Raw genomic sequence first — 21,543 nt, 5'->3', positions numbered from 1 at the left:
ATTCCTTTAAACGGATACGGAGATCAAGGGCCCAGGAGTGTAGATTTTCAAACCCCATTGTTGCATTTATCAGGCTGAGTGTAGTAATATATCTTTCTCAATATTGTCGGTTGGTACATTATAGTGCAGAGATTTGCAGAAGTTTCTCCTCAACCTCAGGAGTGCACCGTCCCGGAGTCGACATGAAAAGCTGTGGGCTTCTCTTTTATACGGCCGTCATATGTGAGTATTACAAATTGAAATTCCTGACATTGAATTAACAACAAACAGCACATGTGTATGTATTTGGAGATAAAGATTCAGAATAGGTTTAAATAATTTATAGTCGTTTAGTCAGATTACACCATCGCTAAAGCATAAATCAGGATTTATTTAATATCATGAATAAAAAACTGAGTAACGGACAAAGTACCTGGTTACTTCATTCACTACTTTTTAACAGCTACTGGAGTAAATTCATTGGAAAGTTACATATGTTTGGGAACCATTGGACTAATAAGACTCGGACACACTGGATAAACTGATTTCTTTTTCATATTTTTTCCAAACTTCACTATTATTTAATTAAATATTATACTCTAGGACTGATGGGTAGATGATATCTCAAAGTGTGTGTCACACAAATTGGCGTCATCTGGTGGTGAAAAAGCATTGCCGCAGTGAGCCTGAAAAAAACAACCTCAAAACTGACAGAGCTCATTTATTCTCATTCAGAAATGTGAACCAAATTGTCAGGATTGAGCTGTTTAACCAGCTGAGAGTGATAATTTAGAAAGAGGAAAACTGCATCGGATGATGAGAATAGAAACAAATGAATGATAATTAATGAGTAGTGTCAGTGATAACCATCTAAAAACAAAGTCAGTGACCAAGATTTAATAAAAGATAGTGCTTGTGACAATAATAGGGCATCAGGCATATTTTTGTTTTTTTTACCAGTGGATGTCAAGTCAAACAACTAAACCATCATAGACCATCATCTGACTCGAACTCACGACCTCCTGATAATAAACCGGCCAATAACCAATCAACGATCATGAATCCAAAAACTGAGTGTGCACAAGCGCTCATTTTGTGCAATAACAAAGAAAGAAGCTAAGCAGGAAGAGCCTGGTCGGTACTTGGATGGCAGACTGTTTGAGAAGACCAGGAAGCCTGGGTGAATGTAGTGAGTGAGTGGTTGGTGGTGGTCAGAGGGGGCGATGGCACAGACTGCCTCACTTCCGTCAGTCTACCCCAGGACAGCTGTGGCTACAACAGTAGCTTGCCACCACTGAGTATGGAGTGAATGAATAATGACGACAGTGTTGCGCTTTGAGAAACTTGTAAAGCGCAACACAACTAAACCAATCTACCTTCCTACTTACTTCACACAGGTCAGATCATAGAGGTCTGTGAATTAGCTGCTCTTGAATTGGCCCAGATCCCGTTTAAACATGTGAGGAGATAGGGCGTTCTGACTGGCAGCTCCTGGACTCTGGAACAGCCTCCCCCAAACATTAGAATTGCTCTGACCTTAGAAACTTTTAAACTTTCCTTAAAACGCATCTGTTTGGGTTGGCATTTGATTCAAGTTGAGCTGCATTTTGATTTTACTCTGTGTCTTTTTTACTATGTGTCTTATCTTTACATACAGTCGTTTAGTCGAAGCACTTTGGGCACCTAGTGTTGTGTTGAATGCACTATAAAAATAAAGTTGACATTGTTACATGTGTGTCTATCAGGTGTGTACCCAGGGAAGTCCCTCGCTCAAAGGGACTTCCCTGGGCGATTCGCCTAACCGGGCGAATCGCGCTACCGCTTAAATTTGGTCGCTTGAAAAGCAGAGCTTGCATTTAGTCGCTTGCATGGGCTCACTTCAGGAATCACTGCTCTAAATAAAAAATATATACACTGCGTTCCAAATAATTATGCAAATTGTATTTTTGTGTCAAAAAGGTAAAAAAAAAATAAAAAAAAAATGAAACTCATGGATGGCATCGTGTCTCAGGGCTCTACGAATCACTGACATTAATCTCAGAGACCTGGGATGATTAGTTGTCAACACATCAGATTAAGAGAACAGATGCTGCAAAGCAGCAGACAGGTATTTGAAGCTGCTGGTGCCTCTGGAGTCTCCCGAACATCAAGGTGTAGGACCCTCCAGAGGCTGCAGTCGTGCATAAACCTTCTTTCCAGGCCTCCCCTAAACTGTTAATTGAAGCTGACCTTAACCCTATTGAGAACCTTTAGAGCAGTGGTTCTTAACCTTGTTGGAGGCACTGAACCCCACCCGTTTCATATGCGCTTTCACCGAACCCTTCAAGCAGGGCGTGTCATCACGAATCATACGAGTCGGGTAATTGTCTTGACCTCCGCCGAACCCCTGAGACTGACTCACCAAATCCCTGGGGTTCAATCGAACCCAGGTTAAGAACCATTGCTTTAGAGCCTCAAAAAAAAAAAACTTCTATGAGGGTGGGAGGCAGTTTTCATCCAAACAGCAGCTCTGGGAGGTTATTCTAACATCCTGCAAAGAAATCCAAGCAGAAACTGTCCAAAAACTCACAAGTTTAATGGATTTAAGAATTTTGAAGCTGCTATCACACAAGGGCTCCTATGGTAAAATTTAACTTGACCTGTTAATACTTTTTTGATTGAAATAGCTTTTGTTTTCAGTAAATATGACCTCCTAATGCTACAAATACAACAAATTACCATTTTCCGTTAATTACAAGCTTTAAAATGTCCTGAAGAGATGAGTTGCATAATAATTTGGAACAGTGGATTTTGAGGTATATACTATATTTATTTTTGAAAAAAATACTGTTATCACTAGGAAATTTTTTCCACCACATTTAAATGATCCTCGACCAGTTAAAGACCTGAAAATTATGCTGACTCTCATTTGAGTTGACAATTTAGAAATCTTAGAAAAATGACATTTGCATAATCATTTGGAACGCAGTGTATATGTAAAAAAAAAAGAAATTTTTCCCCGATTCTTTGCTTCTGATTTGGTGATAGTGGAATAGTTTTACTACCTTTCTCGGACACGCAAACATCGCCGCTTTCCTCCCTCCTTCCTCTCCCGGATATTATTTCACTATGTGTGATTTGGAGTGTGCGGCACCTGTCTGTCCAGCCTTGTCATGACAAAATCCTGTTTAAAACATGTTTGTAATCCAGTGCGTTCTTTATTGCGTCCCCATCTGTGTTTTCATAGGTTTATTGAAACGTATAATTCCTCTGATCCGAATGCCTGGGATCGGAAAAGGCATTTCAAACCACAGCTGCTGCTTGACATAAAGCTTTCCCTCCTCTTCTCGGGTGTTTGTGTTTCACTTGTTTCTTTATGAAGTAATAGACATGGTTATGTTGCTCCAAATTGAGATGATTTGTGTCCTTTTTCCTGAATGTGTTCTGAACAGTTGACGCGCGCAGTGAGTTACCAGTGTGTGCGCCTTTTACAATGACGATACACAGTAATCACCTGTACATGGATCCGTGTTTGTGTATACAACTTTAGTACACAACTGCTTTGTAAGACTTTTGCAAGATATGTTACTGCGGTGTGGACTAAATTGTTCCCTTTGTTGCATGTAGGGACACGCTTTGTTCTTCCTCTTGGCCTGGCACAGGCCAATGACACAGCCACTAGACCAGTCAGTGGTATAGAAGGTGAGGACATCATAGTGGATTGCGTGTATGATGTTGCTACAGCCCTGGAAACCCCACCTGGTTGCATCTCAGATGAGATTGCTTGTCTGGCCTATCGTAAGCCGCTCATGTACCTGTGCCGTGACGAGTGTCAAAAGCCCTTGTTTGAGAATCACACGGATGTATACAACGATGGAAAATACCACATTGTGTACACGAAGGGCAGCATTTCAAGAACTCTGATGGTGACCATTGAACGTCTGACTTCCACGGACGCTGGCCTCTACACCTGTGGTCTGCGTGCACCGTGGGGTCTGCACATTAACTGTCATTTCAATCTATCAGTGATTGGTTGGTATTTAGCCTTCATTTTCTACAAATAAAATGTATTTATAATATCTACCTACCTTTAACAACTTGTTTATGAAGAAAGCAGCCAAATGTTGATATTTATTATATTACTGTGGACCAATATTGTCTCTTTTTAGCAATAATAGGTCCTAAAGACAAAGATTTTGATATTAGCCTGAGGGCCGCCAAAGAGTCCGCCAAACTCCAGCCTTCAAGCATCCGTTCAGGTATGTATACACACTGATCAATGTGAAACGTGTAGTAAAATATACAGATCGTAGACTATCCTATCTAAACCGTGTTGTCCAAAAGCTGGGGCATGGAGAAAAGTGCCAAATGAAATTTAATCTACAAGGAAGTATTTCTCTGAAATTGTCTATGGGGACTTTTGATGAGATTAATAGAGCTCAACCGTCCCACCCACTCCCGATCACGTGTCGGGGTCCGACAATGTATTTTTAGCATTGACTTTTCGAAAAAGTCAACTGTTAAGAGTTTAACATCATGACACCAGCTAATCAGCTATCAGCTTTAAATTCTAAATAGTTGACTTTTTCAAAAAGTCGAGGCTAACAATACATGGGATTTTTTATGTCGGACCCTGACACGGGACCAGGAGGGGGTGGGATTGTGGAGCTTTGTTCTTGCACTAGGGAGGAGCTTGCAGGGTTCAGCTGAAGAAGGTGGGCCAATTACTTCACACATTAAAACCTTCACATCTCTGCTATCTGTCTTTATCACAGCTTCTCCCACCGTTAAGAAACCTTCTACTCTTGCGAAAGTTGTCCACGCAGAGGAGGGACAAGACATCACCGTTGAATGTCCTCTTGAATATTTGGCGTTCACACTGCCACCGAACGAATGTTTCCGAGACAAAGGCCAGTGTTTTCTCGTCTTCCAACCCCTTTTGTATCTCCAGCAAGTACAAAGTTCGACAACTATCATTACACAACAATATTACGCTGAACATCAGAGATTCAGCTTGAAGTATGGGGAGAAATTCTTGACGGTGGTCATTGCGAATGTTTCCAAAGCCGATGCGGGACAGTACATCTGTGGGGTGGAAGCACGCTCTGGGAACACCTCCTCCTTGATGTTTGAGATCGGTAGGAAGGTCATCTTTATGTTTAAAATCCAAGAATCAATGTTGACATTCATGTTGATGAAACTGTGTTGGGTTAGTTGTGACAGAGAGTAACCGGCGGCTTTTACTGCTTCTCGTGATCCCGGCGCTGCTGTTGCTTCTGACGGCTGGAGGACTTTTGGCTCTGATGTGCTACAAAAGGAGGAAACCAAATCATGGTGAGGACACAGGAAAGGTTACACCCCGCCATTACGAAACCCCCTTACTCCAAGATTGAGGTCTAATTGTCGGACATTTTTTTCCCCCTTTGTCGGAGTGATGACGCTTTTATCTTTTGTGCAACGTCCTGCCATTCCGACACACAAGATAATTATCAAAAATAAGTGGGCCAACTAGAACTAATCCTAACTTTGAGGATAGTTGAGTTTACAAACTAACCCTAACCTTACCTTAGCCCTAACCTTAAGGACAGTTGAGTTTACAAACTAACCCTAACCTTAAAGCCATACTAAGTAACTTATTTACCTTAATAAATCCTTTTCGTAGTCCCTGTGGGGGTAATACAAGTGTTTATGGGATGATTGGAGGGTCTTTCATCTCCCCCTGGTGTCTCTGGCCAGAAAACCGTGTTTGCAACTTGACTGCCACCGGTCCGGAGCAAGCAATACACACTAATGGAATCACGAAGAAGAAGCTAACATGCTAACGGGCAAAGCTAACTGTGGGCTAACGTCACTTTAAACGGTATTTACAGCCAAGTTTGAGTGAAGAAAAATATTTCCATTGTATAATTGGATGCACAATATCCCTCTCTCCCTTTGCCTCTCCTGTCAGCGTAGTATTTACTCTCCAAGACAATTCATAAGTTAAAAAAATCGTAACTTGCTACGACACCTGCAGTTGCGCTTATGGCCTCTAGGGGGAAGAGTTACTTGGTACTGCTTTAAGGATAGTGGAGTTCACAAACTAACCCCAACCCCCCTTAGTGACCTTACCTGATTCCGGACGTTCGCGTGGGCGCCGCTATGAATTGTGCCCGCCCATTTACTCCTATCTGTTAACATGGAGCTGGAGAAGTCCACATTAAATCAGTCACTACACGAAAACAAAGCTGTTTTTCGGCCGCGCAGAGAAACGGTGCAGTGTTGACATGTTGGTGCAAATGAACATTGGCCATTTTACACAAAATACTAAATATCAGATTTGAGCGGAGAATATTTTTTCCTCGTTCTCCGTTTAAATGAACGGGCTTCGCGCTCGACCGGAAGTGTCTGTACAACGGAAGTGCCGAGAAGGTGAATAGAGTTTAAAAATGTTAAAATTATGTATTTTCCTCCCCCTACATGTTCCAGCCATGTCCTGACGTGTAGAATGAGCTCAGACCTGTTCACCACAACAGCCTCTAAAATCCTGCACTGTCACTCAGAAAGGTGTCAATTCGGGTCTGAAGTGCCGTCATGCACAAGCTTAATATAGAAGGTGCAGTTACACGTATGAACTGAGGTGGCAGTAGTGAGTATAAAATGGCAAACTTGCATCTAGCCCCGTTAAGGATAGTGGTGTTTACAAACTAACTCTAACCTTACCGTAGCCCTAACCGTAAGGATAGTGGAGTTTACAAACTAAACGCTCAAAACAATTGTTGGAATAGAAAAAAGGTTGATTTGGCGGTGTGTCGCAATGGAGGATTGTCGGAATGACGGGCCGACCCCGGATGGCGCAAGGCTGAGGCAATATCTGATGAAAATTGTGCATGTCTGATGAGTAATAGTTTCCTTGTTTGCGTTCTCCTTCTGCATTTTAACAGCGGCTTTTAGAGTATTTTAACTTCATACAACAATGTTTTTGTGTTCTCATCCTCTCTCAAGAATTCCAATATCTGAAGCAGTTAAAAGTCATTTTCTTATGTTAGTGGATTCTTTTTCCCATTGGGATACGTGAGCGCTTAAAAGAGGTTACTTGGAATCATTTGAAGTTGAAACTGATTTTTTTTTTTCAAAGAAAGAGCGTTTATCCTCTTAACCCCCACCTGAGCCGAGCGCATTTTGTCCAGTTTGGCATTAGCCTACCCAAATCTAAAAGCTTCAAAAAGCATCATAGTAGCGACGAAAACCAGACTAAACCCAACAAACGTGATGATAAACAAAAATGCAACAAGAAAGTGATGAAAAAACAGCAAACAACCAAAAGTAGAAGACAAAGACAAATCCAGTGATGCAAACAACATACTGTAGGAAATCTAAAGTGATTTAAAGCCTGCGAGAAAAGATGCGTTTTCAAGAGGGATTTGAACACAGGCAGAGACTGAGCCTGTCTAATCTCTATAGGCAACATGTTCCACAGCTTTGAAGCAGCAACAGAAAAACTACTACTACTACTACTACTACTACTACTACTACTACTACTACTACTACTACTACTACTACTACTACTACTACTACTAATAATAATAATAATAATAATAATAATAATAATAATAATAAATCATTTTATATTGATAGTGGGTGGTGTCTAGCTTCCTTATTCAGTGCTTGCTCAGAAGGTGAAGAAAAACAAGCACACAAAGAGAGTACAACTCTTGATTAACACATTTCAAAGGTCACTTTGATGTTATTTCATAGGCTCTGCATGGAATGTTTTTGGCCAGCCATAGGGCAAAGACTTCCTGTCCATATTTGTTACAAAAAACATTAACAGGCACAAAGTAGGATCCAACATTTGTCCAGTTTTGAAATTGCTGTAATGAAACATTTCTCTTTTTTCCCAAATAGATCCCCAAAGTGCAGACACCTCTAGAGACACCGGGGCAAGTTTAATATCTTTTTTCCCCCTCCCCTTTATTACTGCAGACTTCATAAAATTTTTATGTATGTCTTTCCTGTCAGGTTGTAATGTATGAGAACCTTCCAGCACACAGGCCGACAGACTCCACTTACCAGAGTCTCTCTCTGGATACAAGAGACAACAACCAAGTCTACATCTCGCTCGACTCACCACAGCTCTATGACGCTGTGTGCTGAGCACTGCCCCCTGGTGGTGATGGTCTTTACTAAAGGAGGAGGTTTTCTCCCTTGACATCTTAGTCAGAGTGAAAAATAGACCAAACTAACCCGTTGCCATGTTTATTTGATGACATTTTGTCAAGTCACAAGCTATAGTTTTTAACTGCAATAGCGTTGTGCTCCCTTGTCTTTCCCACACATATTCATTTACAAATCTCCTCTGGAACACATTACTGCGCTACTTTATTATGAGTAGTCATCCAGTACCAATAATAAACATCTATATAAAGCTTTCATTTGTTGATATTTTTTATGACACGGAATGCTCCATTTCTCAAACTTAGTCGTCAAAAAAGCATCTCACGCAAACATACTATTGAAAGTATTCAATAGTAGCACGAACATTCTCTTCTGAGCTTTTACATGTGGACAAATTACAGCAATAGGCAACAATAATGAGTATGAACTGTCTACGAATAAAAGCTTAGCTTCATTCACTATATGTAAACAGTTTGAGTCTGTCCGAAACTGCGCCAGATTTTCAAACGCTAGTTTTGGAGTAGACGAGGTTATAAATGCCCCGTTTAGTAATTTTGACTTTCAAAATTCATACAGTTGTGGATGCTCAAAATGCTTATTAGTGCCTACCCAATATTCAAATCAATATACATTTATAGCATAATAAATTATAATGTCTAGATTACATTGACTTTAGACACAAACAAGTTCTTCCTGAGCTGAACAGATACAGATTATTATTAGAGAAGCAATGCCCTGTTTTTGGACATTGTTTTTGCTGATCATAGGATTTTAATAAAATGTTTATCAAATATGAAAATGTAAAATGCCTACCACAGCCAACGGATGTGACGACATCACAATCGCTCGTATACTGCAGTGCCTGTCAGGTCAATCCCAGGGAAACACTGGGCACAAAGAAAACAGGACCTGGACTCTGTAAGTCGTGGCCTTGTTAGGCTCTGAAGCCAAGCCATGCACCAATTCTCGCTTCTGACATTCTTCAAACATTTCACTTTTACGCATCTCCTTTGCAGATGTGTATGTTTTGCGTGGGCAGGTGAAGGAATGTTATACTGTGATGCTAGAAGTGTGGAGCTTGTTTTGAGTTAGCTGCAGTTTTCAGTTTGGCCGCAGCATCTGTTTACCTGTAAGTCCAGGGAGCTGTTTCATAAAACTCGCTCAGTAAAGCTCGGCTCCGGCTCCAAATCCTGACTTACGTTAGGCACAATAATTCAAGCTGCGATTACTGGGTTTCACCCGTGGGACACGGAGCTTGGCTAATGTCACTAATTCAAGACAGGTTCAACTTATTAGCACTTGCCATGTACATAAGCAGACCACACTAACCATCACAGAGTTCACTGAGAAATCATGGCCACTTTTTTTCATTTTTTTTCATTTTTTAGACTGGGCACCAACTGGGAAGAACATTAATTGGCGCCCATGAATTTAAAAACTTTTGGGTTTTTTCCAGGAATTTAATCACATGATGGAAAAAAAGAAAACACTGTCGACACAGTACACAGGTCATGAGGGTGGGGCCTGTGGGATGAGGTTCCTTTTATAAGACAAGCTTTTTGATGACACATAAAGTCATTAATGTCACACAACTTTGTATTTACCAGATGAGCGACAAAGACCATGTTGGTGAATATTTATAATTTATTGCATAAAGTAATTGATTTTGTGATGTCATGTTTTTCACATTTTTGAGGCCAACATACATTTTGTCCAGATGATGGCGCTAACACCCTGCTTGTGTCATTTACAGTGCCCATTGGTGTTGGAGAAAGCAGCTGATGTGTCTGTCCAGTGTAAAGTGTCAAAAGCAGAGGCCATGTCACTGATTAAAAAATATGTTAAAAAGTTGTGGCAGGAGGAATGGGATAGTGGAGAGAAAGGGAGGGGTTATCACAATATAAATCCTGAGGTTGGGCAGGGTCGCCAGGTACGAAGATGCCGGAGAGATGAGGTAATCTTAACAAGAATGAGAATAGGGCACACCGGGCTAAACAAAACATGGCATCTAATAGGAAAACATAATTCAGAAAACTGCGAGAGGTGCAATGTGCCAGAAAAAGTGGAGTATGTGGTTATGATGTGTAGAACATTTAATAGAGAAAGAGATTTAATTAAAAGGAAAATAGAGACTTCAGAGCAGAGGGTAATAACATATTTGTTTGAATTTTTAAAGCACACTGGACTTATTGATAGAATATAGAGGTAATTGGTTTTTTTTGTTTCTTTTTCTTTTCCTGTAGCTTGCAGGCTGCAGTATTTTTAAGGATGTAAGTTATACTGATGATCAGACTTGTGCTGCGTCCGAAACGAGCAGATTGCTAAGAGCTCTTACGCCAAACCGGATGTGCGTCAGCATCCGCCATGACAAGAAGCTTCCGAATTGGTCTGTCAGGAAGTAGTTAGGAAAAGGAGCCTCAATGCTAACTATCATGGCCACTTTAGCATAGGGACCTCTGGTGCTAACTAACCGGTGATTAGGAGCTATGTACCATCCCATAAGCCACTGCGCCAAGCCCCCCACCCCCCTCGCCCCCACCCTGGAGTGATTCATGCGCAACCACTGTTGATTGACAGGTGCACATTTAATAATAATATAATAATAATAAGATTCTGCACAAGCCAAACTTTATAAAAGTGACAAAAATCCATGTTGTCGTCCCCACAGCTCAGTCACATGTCAGTGTTAAAGAGGAAACTCAGTAAACGGATTAAATGCTTTTGTTTTCATTTAGTAGAAACTTAAGCCACATGGATCATTTGCTGCTGTAGCTTTAAGAAACAGCTGTTGAGATAAAATAACACTAAAGGGAAATGTATGGATCATTTGGATTTATTTTTAAATGTCTTTGTTTGGACACTATGTTGTTGTTGGACACTATACAGTAGGGGGCGATATGCACTTTTGTTTGGCCTGCACTCCACCAATAACTTTAAAGAAGAAGAAAAACAGCTGTTGGTGATGTCACTTCCCTTTCCCCAGTTTAAGGACGGACGGATTGTTCAAAATCCTGCTGAAGCTCTAGTTCACTAACTGCATAGAGATCTAACAGTCGGTTAAGGTTAAGGAGTTAAGGAGTTAGTTGCTTGTGTTAGTGCTTAGAGGCTACAATTTGATGGTTTCAGACGCAGCCACAATCTATCTGGAGGGTGGCGGTAATGCACTAGGACAGTTCGCATCCGCCGTTAAGCAGTCGAAGAAGATTCCACGAAGAAGAAACATAGCTCGTGCTCAGTCTGCTCTTAGCCTGGTCCGGACCAGGCTAAGTTCTCTGACTATATTTCCATAGCAACAAAGCCAGACTCAGAATGATCCTAGTTTATGAAACCGAAAAGACAACACAATAAGCCAGACTTGGCCAAATAAGCCTAGTTTATAGAGTAAGCCAGCTTTATGAAACAGCCCTCAGGAAAGGCCACATTTTTTGTTTTCTTTAAAGGGGGGGTATTATGCAAAATCGACTTTTTCAAGCTTTACATCATGTTATTATGTCATTCCCTCATTAAAAACATGCCTGAACTGTTGCCTTGGCACATTCACGTATTTTTGAGTAATCTGTAAAAACTCTGATGGCAGCCATTTTAGGGACAGGTTTGCCTGAGTCCTCCTAGGAACGCCCCCACCTCCTGGAGACGCCTCCGAGCTTTCATCACCAGCCGAGTAACCAACCACTGCTCCTCAGGAGAACCCCCTCCCCACTGATGCCACAGACAGCGTGTGGAGGGGGCGTGTCCGAAAGGGTCAGAGGTTCTTAAAGAGACAGAGGCCTATTTCAAGACATTCGCTACTGCCATTTTGAGAGAGCAATTTTATACAAGGCAGTTATTTTAATTTACTGCATTTACAGACCAACAGAAGGTTTCGTCATCGTTGTAGTGTGCTATAGACTGGTGCTATGTGATTGAAGAAAGCACAATACCCCTCTTTAAAACAAAAATAATCAAATCGAAAATCGAGGTCGATCAATATGGGGAAAATAATCTTTTAAATGTTTACTTTTATATATTTAATCCCCTTTTATTGTTTCCTGGATTGCATTTACCTGCGAAAACTCTGCCATGTTGCTGACTTGATGTGAAGTTTTGGAGGACACAATCTGCGCATGCTCACGAGCACTGACGGGACGTGTCAGTCTGAGCAGCAGCGGAAGGAATGGGACAAGGAAGAGATTAGGACCCAAACTAACGCTGCTACTGGTTTGAAAAAGAAACTATCACTAGATTATCTGCAAATGTAAAACTAATTTGCTACTTTACATGTTACTCTGTAAACGTAATCTGAATACTCTAATGCATCACTCCAGTAGCAGTGGTCCAGTATTTCACGTAAAAAAGTTAAACACTGGACCATTTTTATAGGCTACTGAAGTGACAGTAGTGCCTATGGACAATGGTGGCCTCATGTCACAAACAAGTTGGCTTTCCAGTCACCGCTAAGAATGACTGTTTAACACCTAGAGCTGTAACGTGGCCTTCTGGAGCAGCATTTGCGTCAACCACTGTGGCACTCTTGTTATATAGTATAGTATATTTAGTATATATATAGTATATTTAAACATGCAACAAGCGACTACTGTTGGTCCTGTTCATGCAGCCATGAAGTGACAGTAATGAAGTGAAAGTGACAGCCATGAAGTGACTTCATAATATTCTTCTTTTTCTCGTTTAGTTATTTTGCAGTTGGCACCCTGGCGGTCGCTTTACCGCCAACTAGTACATTGTCCATGTTAGAAGGAATTTTGTAGCCACATCATTTTATTTTTGTACACGCAAAGCGGATATGACTGCACAGGGGCGAAGGATGCATAGAGGATGTTGGAGTTGGTTGTTGCGTTATGTTATGTGTGGTTTTTTCTTTTTTTGATCAATCCATTGACTCGATCCATCGTGGTCAACTGAAACCATAGCATTTTTTTTTTAAGATCAGTCCCTGGATGATTCGCTATTATACAATAAAAGCGTTATCTAGGTGATATTATAATGGATCGTGCATGGTGGCAGAACTTAACTATGTTTGGAGCAATTTTCAGACATCAAAGGTGAAGGTTTGCGCAAAGATTTTGATTCCGTCATTTTTGTACCTCAAAGCTGTACTGAATTGGTATCCAAATTTAAAGTGTGTTTTTGTGTGTGCATTTTGATATTCTTTTGTCGTGGATCTGGTGGAATCCCCTCTGTCAGCTCTAATTAAAGAAAAGTAAGTGTTATTGGCTTTGTTAATAAAAGTGCTCAATGACGTTGTAAAATGACTGACTTAAAATGTAGGTATAATATAGTCATGTTTAGATTATTGGGTCACCTGTGGTTCGATGACTAATGATTGCTATGTTGTGCAGTCCAGTGTTGGATGCCCTGATCCAGTGCATAGGGACGTCCATTTAAAACTACTCAATATGTATGTGCTTTATCATGCTTTAGGTGAAGATTGTTGGCCGGAAAAAATAACTGGGAGTACCCGAAGCAAGATGAAGCCCAAAAGCTGTTATCCTACTGCCACACATTGAAGGATTTTCTGAAAGAAAACAGCGAGTTCAAGAATGTTATCAGTCTATAAAAAAAAGAAGGCGCTCATACCGTTGGCCTACAAGTTACGATTAATCACAATTAATCGTACCGTAATGTAATCATTTGAATCCTCATCAACATGTGACGGAAGGTGATGACGTAATTTCAGATGGAGGACAGACCTTTTTAACTCTGGTTACTAGAGTTCAACAAATTGTTGTTCATTGCACAATAAAACGTGTGTAATAATTAACATTTCTACTACAGTCACTAAAATGTTTGAAAATATATTTCTTTTGAACAAATGTTGGCATTTGACTCGTCTGCAACTCTCTAAACTGTCACAAGATGGTGCACAGGACCAGCCCATCTCCTAGCGTACGCCTGATTATTCGTTAAAATTCATTTTTATACCCAAGTTTTCGTTACAGTGTGTGAAAGAAACTGCAAACACTCGCAGTTGAAAACACTTTGTTTTAATGAACAGTGTTTATTATGATTACATGATGACAAAGCTTTATACTAATAAAGGAAATGCTTCCATTTCCGAGTTAAAACTTACTGGTTTTACCCAGAAGCTGTGATTTGATGTAGATGGTCTTAAAGGAACAGGCCACTGTTTTTACATATATGTTCTTACCTGAGCTTAGACGAGTTGATGCGTAACTGTCTGGTCTTTGTGTGTGCGCTCAGTCACACAAATGTTGTCAGCATTTAGCCTCTTGAAGCATAGATATAGCTCCAAACTGGGTTGAAGTTAGAAGCTACCAAGTTGTTCCACGTTTTCTCTATTTAAAAACAGTTACATGAAACGTTACACAATCCAAGTATTTTGACGATAGTACTGCGCGGTGGGTGGGGCGGAGAAAGGAAACTGAACCCCTTTTATAGTCCGCGTCACATATGCATGGACTATGTTTTATATACGCCTTACACAGCTTTGTCTCAGGGGCTCATGAGTTTACAAAATAGTGTCACTCTGTATAAGCATATATCTTGTTTTATTTGGCACTTTTACAAGCTTGTCATGAGCCTTAAAGGGATATTTCAGGATGTCGCATGTTGCTGATTTCTGGAGATGGAATGTGGAATGTACATTTTGGTTTTCTTTCCCCTCCCCCATATTGTACAGGGGACATTGTTTACTCTTGGCTATTACTTGGATGGTAGACCAGTTGTCTGTTTGCCCTGCCATTGTGCTATTTTTTTTTATTGCATAATAAAAACAAAGAAAAAGAAAACCTGAAATATCCCTTTAACTGATACAGAGAGAAAAGGCAAAGGAGTGTAGATTTGACATTTATCAGGCTGAGTGTAGTAATATATCTTTCTCAATATTGTCGGTTAGAACATTATAGTGCAGCGTTTTGCAGAAGTTTCTCCTCAAACTCAGGAGTGCACCGTCCCGGAGTCGACATGAAAAGCCGTGGGCTTCTCTTTTATACGGCCATCATATGTGAGTATTACAAATTTATTCATTGAATTAACATCAAAGGACAGCGCATGTGTATGTTTTTAGAGATAAAGATTCAAAGTGGGTTTACATAATTTACACCTTTTAGTCGTTTTGTCAGATTACACCATAGCTAAAAATAAGACTCGTCACACACTGGATAAACTTTCTTGTTCATTATTTTGTCCAAACTTAATAATTATTTAATGAAATATTATACTCTAGAACTAAACAATGAAAATCTATCGGGACAGTACATGCTAATGAACACTTATGCATATCAACACAGATTGGATTGTCGCCATGGTTTGATTGCCAGCCGTTGTCCTCCACTCACAAGCCCACGTATTGACTTTTGGATCATTGATAATAAACCATTGGTTATAGACGGGAGCACATATGTTAAGCTCTTAAAGCTGCACGACCTGAATGACCCCGTTATGAAATGTATGACTTACACAGTGTCCGGCCATGTGTCTGGTTCCAATGAAAAATTTCTCATTTCATTTTAGCATTCATGTTTCTAAAAATTTAAAATATTATGAGATTTATGGCATGATGCAAGCTAGTCAGGGCTGTGCCAATTTATGGACGTTAAACGAACACGGTTAGATTGAAGATTTGCCTAAAACATTATAAATGTATAAAATAATTTCGCCGTATTTTCAAGTATAGTGAATACTTGAAAATACGCCGAAATTAATTATACAATAGTGTATTGAGTGTTTTCTTACTTAAAATATCCGCAAAATGGTAGGTAGTTAGCACATAGATTATTAGCCAGTGTGTTGGAGTAGTTTTCCCTCCCACCAGCAGGAGGCATTTTAGTTGTTATGAGTGTTATGTTTAAAGGAATAGGCCACCATTTTAGCTATGTTCTTACCTTAGCTTAGACAAGTTCAGTCTCAGTCACGTAAACACAGCACAGACGGCGTTAGCATTTAGCCTCTCCTCTATAGCTCCAAACGAGGTGAAGATAGAATCTACCAAGCTCTTCCATGTTTTCCCTATTTAAATATGGTTACATGAAGTGTTAAATGATAAAGTTTAATTACACAAAATCAAACAATGTGGATTTTCTAACTGGATAAAAAGGGGAGCTATATTGTAAGGTGTAATAATACCAGGAGTACTTCAACATCCGCACAGTAAAGTAAAGATATTACTGCGTACCCATATTAAAATAGGGAAAACGTGGAAAAGCTTGGTCGCTTCTATCTTCACCTCGTTTGGAGCTATAGAGGAGAGGCTAAATGCTAACGCCTGCTGTGCTGTGTTTGCGTGACTCAGGGCACGCGTGAAGAACAGACAGGTACAAATGAACTCATCTAAGCTAAGCTAGGAACATATCTCGGTATGTAAAAACAGTGGCCTATTCCTTTACTTGTTACCAGCATTAGAGTTAGTAAACAGCACATGTTGAAATATGGCTGATAGCAGAAGCCACTTCCGAGCTTGTTGTTGCTTTACAGAAAGCATTGCTTGTGAGTATTTTATGTTGAATATGAGTCTTGAAAACAATATTTGTTATTATTTGTGAACATCATAATATCAGATATAATCATCAACTAAGATGATTATATCTGATAGTTTTAAGTTTTGATGAATGTTAGCCAGATTTTGCATAGACATGTGACAAATACATGAGAATACAGTCTAAGTGCTGTCACTGTCGGTAATTGAGGGATACGTCAATAAAAGGACAACACACCTGTCAATTGTCGAGGAGTTTATCTATCTGCAACTGTGTCAGAGTGAATGCAGAGTAGCCAGTGTTGTGCTTTTGAACTCATAATATGTCATTTCTTAAGAAAAATGGATGCTAAAAATTAGTGGTGGGCCGTTATCGACGTTAACGTGGTGCGTTAACGTGAGACTCTAATCAGGCGTTAACAAAAATATCGCCACAAATCTATTCTCAAAGTTGGGTTGGGAGCTGGGTCTATACTATGCAAGCTATGATGACTTTCACCTTTATACTTTAAGGTCAGCACACACTACACGACTTTTATGCCCAATTGTGGACGCACAGGAGAAACGTGAGTGATCATAGCGTCTCCAAAGCGAACACACAGAAGCAGCGGCCAATGACAGAGTGAAAAAAAGACAGAAATACTCAGCAGCCCCTCCGTGTTTATTTCTCTTTCAAAACAGCGGCACAAATAACTCATTCCATAGCCACAGCCCCACACGAAACAGCACAACTTTATCACGGAAAGTTCACGAGAGGCACCTTTTCCAGCTACATTTCAACCGCGAGCAGAGTTTAACCGCGGCACTTGAGTTTGGAGACGAACTTTCCAGCTTCTTTTCTCCGTTAGCTTCTCTTTCTCCGCTCTCCGCTGTCTCCTCCGCCTCGGGGCTGATGGTCCATTTTCTTATTAAATCCAAAGAAACACGTCCCGCATCTTTGTGTTGTCGACGTTTATCTCCATTTTGACAGAACTATAGCCAAGTTGAAGCTCGTAGTAGCAGTAGCTGCAGTAGCATGAACTGCATTGTTGTGACAGTGATCACGTGACTCTGTTGACCAATCAGGAGATGCGCACATGTTTCCCACATTCACAAACCGAGGCCTACATTTTCTGTTCATTGCGTGACATGTGAAGATTGACATGAAAAGGGCGGGCTGTCAATGCTAGCACTTTGCTAATTTAGCCTCTGACTTCCTGGTTTGTGTTGGCGCACAACAGCGCACATGGTCTGTTATTCTTTCATAAATGTCATGTTTACAACCTAGAATTAAGGTGCCTAATGAAATGTACTTGACTACAAGGAAATGATTTGATTTTCTTTTTCCCTCGGAATTGTCTATGGGGAATTTTAATGGGATTTTTAATTCCGGCACCAGGGAGGAGCCTGCATGTTTCAGCTGAAGAAGGTGGGCCAGTTATTTCACACATAAACACATAAAACCCTTTTGGGTAAACTTTTAAATCACTCATTTTTAGTAACTTTTACATCTCTGATACCTGTCTTCATTTCAGCTACTCCCACCGTTAAGAAACCGTCCCCTGTGAAAGTTGTCTACGCACAGGAGGGACAAGACATCACTGTTGAATGTCCTCTTGAGTATTTGGCGTTGCATTCAAAGTTCCAACCCCTTATGTATCTCAAGCAAGTACAAGACCTTGCACCATTTATCATAACGGACCAAGATTACAGTGAATATAAGACATTCAGCCTGAAATACGGGGAGAAATTCTTGACGGTGGACATCACAAATGTTTCCAAAGCCGATGCAGGCCAGTACATCTGTGGGGTGGAAGCAGGCTCTGGGAACACCTTTATGTTTGAGATCGGTATGGGGGTCATCTTTATGTTTAAAGTTGAAGTATCAATGTTGACACTCGTGTTGATGAAACTGTGTTGGGTTAGTTGTGACAGAGAGTAACCAGCAGCTTTCACTGCTTCTCCTGATCCCGGCGCTGCTGCTGCTGCTGCTGACGGCTGGAGGACTTTTGGCTCTGCTGTGCTACAAAAAGAGGAAACCAGACCGTGGTGAGGACACAGGATGCTACAAGGCTGAGGCAATATCAGATGAAAATTGTGCATGTCTGACGGGTAATAGTTTCCTTGTTTACGTTCTCATTCTGCATTTTAACATGGGCTTTTAGAGTGTTTAACTTTATACAACAATGTTTTATTTTTCCTCATCCTCATTCCTCATCTTCTCTCAAAAATTGAGATACGTGATACAGGGTACTTGGAATCATTTCAAGTTGAAACGGAATATTATTAAAAAATAAGGTTTGGTTTATGGTTTATGAGAGTGTTTGAGGTTTGTCTTAAAAACAACAGTCGTTTTATTAATAAAAAGAAAATGGGCTAGTTGATAACCTTCGAAATAGTTGGTAGCACCCTCATGGTAGGGAGTACTTATTGTGTAAATGAAAAGACCAAGAGATATGTGAGACAAAAAAGGTTGGGAACCTTTGGATAATAGATGGACCTAGGAAAAATCCTCTGCAAGTACACAATCCATCACCAAACCCGTTTTGAGACAATCTGTGCTGAAAGCGTGTTCACCATGGGGCCATTGTTGGTTTGCATGCCGTTACCAAAGGTGAAAGCTTGTGCAAAATTTCTCTAGCTGTGAATCCTCGTATACACTCTGGTTCCAGGTGAAGCACCAATGCAACAGACAATTCAGAGCAGCCAGCAGAAAGGTTTAAAATGGTTTATTGCCAAAGGTATGATGGAGTTATGGATAGATGGGGGTTATGGGTTGATTAGGGTGGAGGGATGGTTGGCCATGAGGGGAAGAAGTGCAGTGGAGACTGAGGGGGGAAGCAGCGTAGTGTGGGGAAGCAGGGCAGTGGTGTTTGTCCTATTTCCACCAATGCTCTACTTGGGAAGGATTGGAGGCTCCACCAGGCATGCCAGCTCCAGGAGAACAACGGCTGCGCAGTTGTGTTGCTCCCCTAATTATGGACTTGGGGTGGGGCAAGGAGGAGGCCGAAGGAGGGGCAACGACAGGGAAAAGGGAGGAGCCAAAGCAGGATGAGTGGAGGATTGGGGATTTTTCACAGCTTTGCATCTTAGTTTTCATGTCAGAATATAACATGACAAAATTACCCCGTACGATGCTTATTTTGTGATGTTTTGTTACAGAGCGAGGCGGAGATATCCCAGAAGTAGCAGCTCCGTCTCTTCACAAAACCGTCTTTCAAACAGGTATTCATTCACTCATATTGACAGATTTTACATCCACGTGTCCTGTGAAGGACGCTGTCACTCAAATATGCTACTTATCCTTCTGTGAGACACTCAGTACCGATTTTTTTATATCTAATTCCAAGCCTGATTTATTCCGCTTTGAACCCCAAAAAAGCTAGGTGAAATCTGACTTTTTACAGATTCTTTCACTTATGACTAGCTTATTCAAAAACTAAATAAGATCAAAAATCCCTTCTGAAAAAATCTTTGTTGCTAATATGTCAATAAAATAAAACCATAAATTTACACCTGGGTCTATCCACTATTTAGACTTGAGGCAATTTTGCCCATTTTTTCTCTCTCATATTTATAACGGTAATGTTCAGCAAAGGTTTCAAATTCATATCGCAGATATCTCTTCATTAAATTTTTTTATATGTTATTACCTGAGCTTAGACAAGTTGATGCGTAACTGTCTGGTCTTTATGCGTGCGCTCAGTCACGCAAAACAACCAAAGATGTTGTTAGCATTTGGCCTCTCCCAGTATTTTCCTATAGGACCAAACGAGTTGAACTTAGAAGCGACCAAGCTCTTCCACGGGCACGCACAAAGCTCAGACAGGTATGAACTCGTCTAAGCTCAGGTAAGAACATATCTCAGTATGGAAAAACGGTGGCCTGTTCCTCTAATCCTTAATCCATCCACATTTTTTGGCTTCTTTATGTTTATGGTAGTGTTCACACCAACACAACTCTAGTTTTGAAACTGCTGCAATGAAACTTTCCTCTCTTTTTTTCCCAAATAGATCTCCAAAGTGTAGACACCTCTAAAGACACCTGGGCAAGTTTAATCTTTTATTTTTTGCTCCTCCCCTTCAACACTGCAGACTTCATAACATTTTGATGTATGTCTTTCCTGTCAGGTAATCTATGAGAACCTTCCAGCTCCAGTAGACCCCATTTACCAGAATCTCCCTCTGGACACAAGCGACAACAACCCAATCTACAGCGAGATCGACTCACCGAAGCTCTATGATACTGTGTGCTGAGCGCAGACACTGCCCCCTGGTGGTGATGGTCTTTAATAAGGAGGAGAAAAGTGACTTGCCATATAGAATAACGCTGTACACGCTAGTTTAAGTTTAAGTTTAAGCTAGTTTTCTCCCTTAACACCTTAATTCTAATGTCAGTGTAAAAATTAGACCAAACAAACCCTTTGTGATGCTTATTTTATGATGTACTGTCGAGTCGCGAGCTATAGTTTTTCTTATCTTTCTTACACGTATTCACTCACAGATATTGACATGTTTGGTATCCACGTGTAGCATGAAAGGTGGCGACCGAGATAACGCTGTAATCCAAATATGGTCATTTGACAGTTCAGTGACCCAGCGGCTGTATGGGTGGTTAGCTTGACAACTTTGCTTTCCATCCCAAGGGGTCCTATGATGTATCAGGATAACACTTTTTTTTTTTTTTTTTTAGGATTTCTGGTAGGTTTTAGGAATGGAATGCATATGTAGCCATGGATATGGTTCAATTGGCAGGGAAAACCTTAAATAATTGATCGTGGAGCGTCCTACAGGCCATCAACATGGGTAACGAAGTCGCCAAGCTAACCACCGAAGTAACCACTGGGTCATTAAAAGGTCATAATGTATTAAAGGTGCATTATGCAACTTTTGATGTAAAAAAGAAGTTGATATCTGTGAGTATTTGCCCTTGTAGTGAGTCAACGGCTGTATGAGTGGTCAGCATGGCACCTTTACTTTCGAACACAGTGGTCTCTACAACACTCCGGGGATCAATTG

General features: G+C 40.6%; 2 protein-coding genes across 3 annotated transcripts; both read left to right on the top strand.

Annotated features, from left to right (window-relative positions):
- The first annotated feature begins 85 nt into the window (after positions 1 to 85).
- LOC306964145 (uncharacterized protein) lies at positions 86 to 8,157 on the top strand. The gene is made up of 6 exons (XM_079558064.1): positions 86 to 222; positions 3,586 to 3,990; positions 4,128 to 4,217; positions 4,734 to 5,096; positions 5,173 to 5,292; positions 7,846 to 8,157. Exons 1-6 carry the CDS (start codon positions 183 to 185, stop codon positions 7,971 to 7,973), a joined length of 1,146 nt encoding a protein of 381 aa, XP_079414190.1. The 5' UTR covers positions 86 to 182; the 3' UTR covers positions 7,974 to 8,157.
- Positions 8,158 to 14,939: 6,782 nt separating this feature from the next.
- On the top strand, positions 14,940 to 20,833 carry LOC306964167 (uncharacterized protein). Of its 2 annotated transcripts, none has more exons than XM_079558109.1 (6): positions 14,940 to 15,076; positions 17,925 to 17,954; positions 18,061 to 18,375; positions 18,452 to 18,571; positions 19,688 to 19,750; positions 20,539 to 20,833. In XM_079558109.1, the coding sequence occupies exons 1-6, from the start codon at positions 15,037 to 15,039 to the stop codon at positions 20,634 to 20,636; spliced, it is 666 nt and encodes a 221-aa protein (XP_079414235.1). In that variant the 5' UTR covers positions 14,940 to 15,036; the 3' UTR covers positions 20,637 to 20,833. The 2 variants fall into 2 exon arrangements, with proteins under 2 accessions (XP_079414235.1, XP_079414234.1); XM_079558108.1 differs by having other exon boundaries at positions 18,452 to 18,574.
- The last annotated feature ends 710 nt before the right edge of the window (positions 20,834 to 21,543 follow it).

The sequence above is a fragment of the Gobius niger genome (assembly GCF_951799975.1).
Source record: "Gobius niger genome assembly, chromosome: 6".
Classification (NCBI taxonomy): domain Eukaryota; kingdom Metazoa; phylum Chordata; class Actinopteri; order Gobiiformes; family Gobiidae; genus Gobius; species Gobius niger.
This window is presented reverse-complemented; position numbering and strand designations above follow the sequence as displayed.

Coding starts and splice junctions, on each gene's coding strand:
- LOC306964167 (XM_079558108.1), top strand. CDS start 15,037: ATGAAAAGCCGTGGGCTTCTCTTTTATACGGCCATCATAT. Junction 15,077..17,924: donor CTTTTATACGGCCATCATAT/GTGAGTATTACA, acceptor TTCCGGCACCAG/GGAGGAGCCTGCATGTTTCA. Junction 17,955..18,060: donor GCATGTTTCAGCTGAAGAAG/GTGGGCCAGTTA, acceptor TCTTCATTTCAG/CTACTCCCACCGTTAAGAAA.
- LOC306964145 (XM_079558064.1), top strand. CDS start 183: ATGAAAAGCTGTGGGCTTCTCTTTTATACGGCCGTCATAT. Junction 3,991..4,127: donor TTTCAATCTATCAGTGATTG/GTTGGTATTTAG, acceptor GTCTCTTTTTAG/CAATAATAGGTCCTAAAGAC. Junction 4,218..4,733: donor GCCTTCAAGCATCCGTTCAG/GTATGTATACAC, acceptor TCTTTATCACAG/CTTCTCCCACCGTTAAGAAA.